The 6,504-nt window shown below is 31.7% G+C and overlaps 1 protein-coding gene across 1 annotated transcript; it reads left to right on the forward strand.

The window, feature by feature from the left end:
• Window positions 1-244: 244 nt before the first annotated feature.
• LOC110900100 (axial regulator YABBY 1) lies at window positions 245-6,132 on the forward strand. The gene is made up of 7 exons (XM_022147002.2): window positions 245-568; window positions 659-820; window positions 1,510-1,618; window positions 2,575-2,623; window positions 3,168-3,243; window positions 3,644-3,718; window positions 5,852-6,132. The coding sequence occupies exons 1-7, from the start codon at window positions 458-460 to the stop codon at window positions 5,918-5,920; spliced, it is 651 nt and encodes a 216-aa protein (XP_022002694.1). The 5' UTR covers window positions 245-457; the 3' UTR covers window positions 5,921-6,132.
• The last annotated feature ends 372 nt before the right edge of the window (window positions 6,133-6,504 follow it).

The raw sequence follows: 6,504 nt of genomic DNA on the forward strand, positions 1-6,504 counted from the left end.
GTCTTGAGAGTTTTTGATCCCATGATTAAAGAAGGCAAAAAATGAAACTCCAAGGTGCAAAGTGAAACTTACAAATTGAATTGTAACTAATAATTTGTATGAGAAAAATAGGGTTAATTAGAAGACAAAATTCATTGCTCCTTATTGAAGAATTGTAACTAATAATTTGTATGAGAAAAATAGGGTTAATTAGAAGACAAAATTCATTGCTCCTTATTGAAGAAAACAACTGTGGGGTTTGGTTCATACAAGTGCTATATTATGTAGTGGGTCTCTCTCATTTTGTTTTGCTTTTCTCTCACATTCTCCATTGTTACTTCAATTCCTTCTCTCTTGTCTTTGAGAACGCACACACAAACACAAGGCCAGATCCCCAAACACAATCTATCCATATATATTGTCCACTCCATCTTATCCATCAATCAAATCAACAGCTGAGCGTCAGACAATCGAAAACATGTCGTCTTCGGCTGCTTTCTCACCGGACCTCCACCATCACCACCACCTCCCTCCTCCCTCCGAGCAGCTGTGCTATGTCCAGTGCAACTTCTGTGAAACCGTCCTAGCGGTATAAATAATATTATCATCTATATCCACCTCTTTAGACTCTTCTTTGTGTACTTGAAATTTATAAGTCTCTCTTATGTTGATGTTGTAGGTGAGTGTTCCTTGCTCCAGTTTGTACGCGACTGTAACGGTTCGATGCGGGCACTGCACAAATTATTTGTCTGTTAACATGCTTGCTCATCTTCTTCCTACTGCTGCTGCTGCAAATCAGCTCCATCTTGGGCATAATTTCTTCTCTCATCCAAACATTATGGTAAAAACTAACTAGTTTGCTAACTAATAAAAATATACACATCAAGAAACTGCATATATGTAAGTTCCCAAAGATCCATGAAAGAAATTAAAAAACTTGGAACCTAATTCTATGATCAGTACTCTCTTTATAAAGTAGCATCAAGTGATGAAAATAATTTTAAAGAAAGACACATGTACTCCCATTTTGTTTCTTCTTCTTGCCTTCTAGCAAATGTAACATAATAATGGAGTGATTTAAATCAATATATAGATGAATGATATTTTTTGTATGTTGATTAGCTCCTAAGAATCCCTTTATATAGAGAGATTACTAGTTTACAACCATATAAATTTAAAAGTTATATCCAAATATATCTCTATTAAGATGTCCTATATAGAGAGATTACTAGTTTACAACCATATTTAAAAGTTATATCCAAATATATATCTCTAATAAGATGACCTAATTATCTCTCTAAATGTGTGTGTATATAATACAAATATATACATACACCACACCATGTCAAACACTGTTAAGGGTCTTGTATGAGGGTATAGTTAGTTTGTTGTGCAAGCTTTCAGTTTCAACAGTTCTTGATGTATACTATTCAAAATTAGGGTGTTTATAACAGCAAACAAGAGATTTGTAGGACAAAGTTTATTTAAATGTGCATCCCATTAATTTAACATTTATAATAAACTATCCAGGAGGAACTGAGAAACAACCCTTCCAACCTGCTGATCAATCAACCAATTCCAGATCCTTTTGGACCGATTCGAGTGGATGAGCTTCTCAAGCCTCCAGCGGTGAATAGACGTAAGATTTATCGATTTTTATTATCTTTATGTAGAGTGTTTTGTTTCTAAATTTGCATTTTTATTCTTTAAGCAAATTAAATACATATTAAAGTTTCTTTTGTAATAATCCTATTTTTGACATAAAAGGCAGAAATCAGTTAGTTTTTCAGTGAATCAAGAAAGTTATAAAATATAGTTCAGTGTTTGTACTTTAGAAGCTTACATCTAAATGGTGTTTTAAGCATTTATTGGATTTGGTACGTGGGAGAACTCTCTTTCTTTAGCTTTTATTTCATGACCTTCACTTTTTTTCTTCCTTTTTTTCTCAAAATGTCAATCTTATTCTTATACCACCAATAAGGCAACTTTTTTTTCTGCAACTAGACTGAGTTACATTACTCATCAACCATTACAATCAACTAGGAAACCCTAATATTTATCTTTAAAGTTTCAATTTTTATTTCCATAGATGCATGTTAATTATGTAGCAATCTGTTCAAATCTTGAAGAACAGTTCTCCATAGGCCATGGAGTTAATCTTCCAAAACCCTGGTTGAAATCATTAATCAACGATCTCTTAATAATATATATTACATTTTTACTAATTTGTGGATGATCAATATATAGATTATATACAGCTTACACTAATTACTTTATGTTAAAAAAAAAAAAAAAAAAAAAAAAGAAAAAAAGAAAAAACATGTGTTAAATGGGATGTTACAATCTCCTAAACCTAAGCATCATGCATATTTCCATTTTTATAAACCAACTTTAACATTATTATTAATTTCAACCAATTATAAAGGGTGTCTCCGATCCCCCGGAAATAAAGTTGGTTACAATTTCTTGATAGAGATAATGATGAACTTATGACAAGAGAGAGAGAGAGAGAGACTTTAAAAAGCAGTCAGAAACCAAAAGATTTTAATGTAAATGTCTGCTTGTTTTGTCTTTATATTTGTCTTCTCTTTGCAGCTCCAGAGAAGCGCCAAAGAGTTCCTTCTGCTTACAACAGGTTCATCAAGTATGTATTTTAATCAACTCAATCTTGAAAATCCCAAGTGTTTTTATTTTTAATTTATATACATGAAAGTCAAACAATTAATCTCAGTAACCCAACCATATTTTGACGGATTATAAGGTTACATATTTTCAGATTGTTGTAGTGATAGTATGAATATACATTCATCACATGACCATAGTATATATGTAATGTAAAAACAACTACATGTTTTTCATACATTTACAGTTTTCTTAAACATACATACCTTCTTTAAGTATAATTTCATTTTTTTCAACTAATTTACTTCTAATAACCACCAATGCCTAGCAGTTACAAAATTTGAACCCTACACCTCTAAAATAGATGAGAAACACCTCACCACCACACCACACCACACCATGTCCCTTAGGGACAAACTTATTTAGCCTCCAAATATATATCAACTTATATATAAATGCTTATATTTGCATAAAAACTATATAAGTCATTGTTTGTTAGCTAATGTAGGATTTTAATAATTTGTATATTAATCTATTTGCATATTGAATATTAAACATTCGTGCAGGGAGGAGATCCAACGGATCAAAGCAGGAAATCCTGATATAAGTCACAGGGAAGCCTTTAGTGCAGCTGCAAAGAATGTAAGATCGAAGAAAGCATATTTTACTTGAACAATTTTTTTTAAGTTGAAACAAGCATAAGTTACTTATATTTTTCATGTACTAGCTATTATACGTTTCAGAAATATAAATAAAATAATTTATAGAAAAATTTATCATTGTGATAAAAATACAAATACAATTTTCTTTTAATATATTAACAACAGATTGTGATAAAAATACAAGTACAATTTTCTTTTAACATATTAACAAGAGATTGTGATAAAAATACAAGTACAATTTTCTTTTAACATATTAACAACAGAGAAGAGAAGGTAACTTTACAAAAAGCCTACACCAAACTCAGAATGTTTTTGTAGGGTTTCTTATTTGACTTTTAAGGGTATTTTTTATTCATTTGTCTTAATTTCTTGTATTTCAGTGGGCACATTTTCCTCACATCCACTTTGGTCTTATGCCCGATCAAACCCATAAGAACCCCGATGTGTGCCAACAGGTATATTCTTCCAAAGTCATTTAATCATTTTTGCATTTATTAATTATATATTACAAGCTCAATTTTCATGATAAAAGTTATAATTAGTAGTTAAGAAAATTAGCCTTATACCCCAATTTAACCTCTATCTTATATCATATGATGAATTTAATCATGCCTATACATACAACTAGAATTAATACTTGAGCATATACATGAATTACGCTCATTAAAAGATGGCCAGTACATCAAGAGTCAATATCCTAAGACATTCAAAATTCGTACCCATTACATCTGTTGGGGATAGATTAGAAAAGCTATTGGTAGTCCATAACTCAAAGCTTATAAGGTACTTTTAACCGTTATAGTTTTTTTCTCACTCTTCTATTAATATGTGACGGACTCTTAAAAAAAACTCTCCACTTAAGCATTTGACGTTGTCGAAAAGCCTACACAGGACACACACCATAGATGATTAGAAAAGCTATTGGTAGTCCATAACTCAAAGCTTATAAGGCACTCTTAACCGTTACAGTTTTTTCTCACTCTTCTATTAATATGTGACGGACTCTTAAAAAACTCTCCACTTAACCATTTGACGTTGTCGAAAAGCCTACACAGTACACACACCATACTAAAAAAAGAAAAAAAATTAACCATATTTTTTTTTACGGCCGACATAAAATTTTATTAAAATCCCTAGCAAGGAGCTAGGTACCAAAATTACAAGAAGCAAAAACAAACGTTACACCAAACTAGAACACCAAAACAGAAACAACCTAATTGAAAATGTCGAATCTGCTCCAAGTTTCCCAAGTAATCAATGTCTCTTTCGACCCGTTTTTTACCCAAAAGATTGCAAGCGACTGAACCTCGTCCAGAACCTTTGTAACTGCCGGCTGCATTTAATTGTATGTGTCTCCTCTTGATCCCTTTCTTTCATCGAGTTCTTGTAGCGTCTAGCCGTATCAACACATATCTTTTTTTCTTTTATAATGGATAGATAGATTGCGTTTATTGAAAAGATACTCATCCCTAAAGCTTCAGTCCCAAACATGAAACACTCTTGGTTTAGTTTCCTTCAACATTTGCATCCTTTAAGTTGGAACAAACTTCTTTGTCTTCACTCTACACCCATGATGAATCACCCATCTCCAACTGTATATTGTCTAATAGCGTAAGTCTCGATCCGTACGACACACAATTCTATGCCCCATGGCATCTTGATATGTACCAATTGGTTGATAGATAATTCGTTGAGTGGATCAAACTCAAAAGAAATTAGCAAGAAGCAAGAGTAGCAATTTAGAGAGAATATTAGACTTTATAATTTTCATTCATACTAAAACACTAAACACAAATACCTATTTATAGGCTTACAAAAAGAATTAAACTACTATCACCACTAATCCCACTACTCATTCTAACTTACCTACGTACGTGAAATAAGGACATGAATTACAAACTAAACAAAGGAAAATTGCATAACTAAAGGTGCATGGAAGTTGGTTTTGTGAGAACGTGCTAGCTAGGAGATCGTGGGGTCACATTGGAACGTATCACATCTCTTGATCTTGGACTTTCCTTGACTCAGGATTCCTTGAGATGAATCATAACCGGATTCTGGTGAATCTGCAATAGGACATCCGTCTCTTCTTTCGGGCACGTGATCATTAACACTTCTGTTGTTGCTTTCTTCCGAAACGTTAATTCTCACGCAAAGCATTTAAATAACCAAAATTCTAATACCAAATGATGAGGATACGGAAGTGATCAAATGGCTGTAGAAACGATATATTGATAATATCTTGTGAAAACGTTATTTCAATTTCATAATCAAACGGAAAATCTTAATGAGTTAATTATAAATTTCAAAATCCATGCATTTTTTAACCATAGTTCATCCATCATTCCAACGTGTCCATTTTAAACAAAACCTTATGCTTTTTAAGTAATGAACAAAGTATATTACCTTTGATGTTTTTATGTTTAGATTTGTCTTGAGATTAAAAAAAAAAAAATTCTGTAAAAACATTTTCCCCGATTATGATTATCTAACTTTTTGTCACTTTATAATAATTTCCATTAACTATATATTTTATCGTATCTTATCTTATATTCGATTTAACGTAATTTTTTTATTTGAGTATGTAGGAAGGGGATGACCTTCGCACGAAAGACACTTTTCTTACAACAGGCAACGTCGGTGTTTCACCGTACTAAGAAAAGTGAGGGCTCATATATAAATAACTGACGTGGGTTTCTGTGTTTATCGTACGTAAATTATCTTTCTTGTTGTTTTGTTTTATGTTTAAGATTGGTTAATTAATCAACTAGTTTTATCATTAAGTGTTGGTGTGTTTTAATGGAAGTCTGAATTGCAATTATGTGCTCATCAATGGATGGATTATAGTGTGATTTAGGGTTTTATGTCATTCTTGAATTCCCTTTGATATGATGTATCATCTTATTTGTTTTGTGAAAAGATGAACATGTATTGAATAGGACCTCAAACGATTAAAATGCATACATATAGGATATTGATACATATCAATTTAAGTATATTCATATATAAAAATGATGTATTTTACTAAATAAGTTATAGTCTTAGATAAATACGCAAATAAATTAATGATTAGATTGATTTAGTTTGTTATTTACTCTTGCTAAGGAACTGAGTATTAAGATTTTTGGAGAGCTTATTGAACGACGGGTTGAACCAAAAACTCTTAACGTCTTGCTACATGAAATACAAGTTCAGTTTCCACTAAACTAAATGTATGATTGAACATAAGGATAGAGGAATA

Source organism: Helianthus annuus, chromosome 13 (genome assembly GCF_002127325.2).
Source record: "Helianthus annuus cultivar XRQ/B chromosome 13, HanXRQr2.0-SUNRISE, whole genome shotgun sequence".
Lineage (NCBI taxonomy): Eukaryota > Viridiplantae > Streptophyta > Magnoliopsida > Asterales > Asteraceae > Helianthus > Helianthus annuus.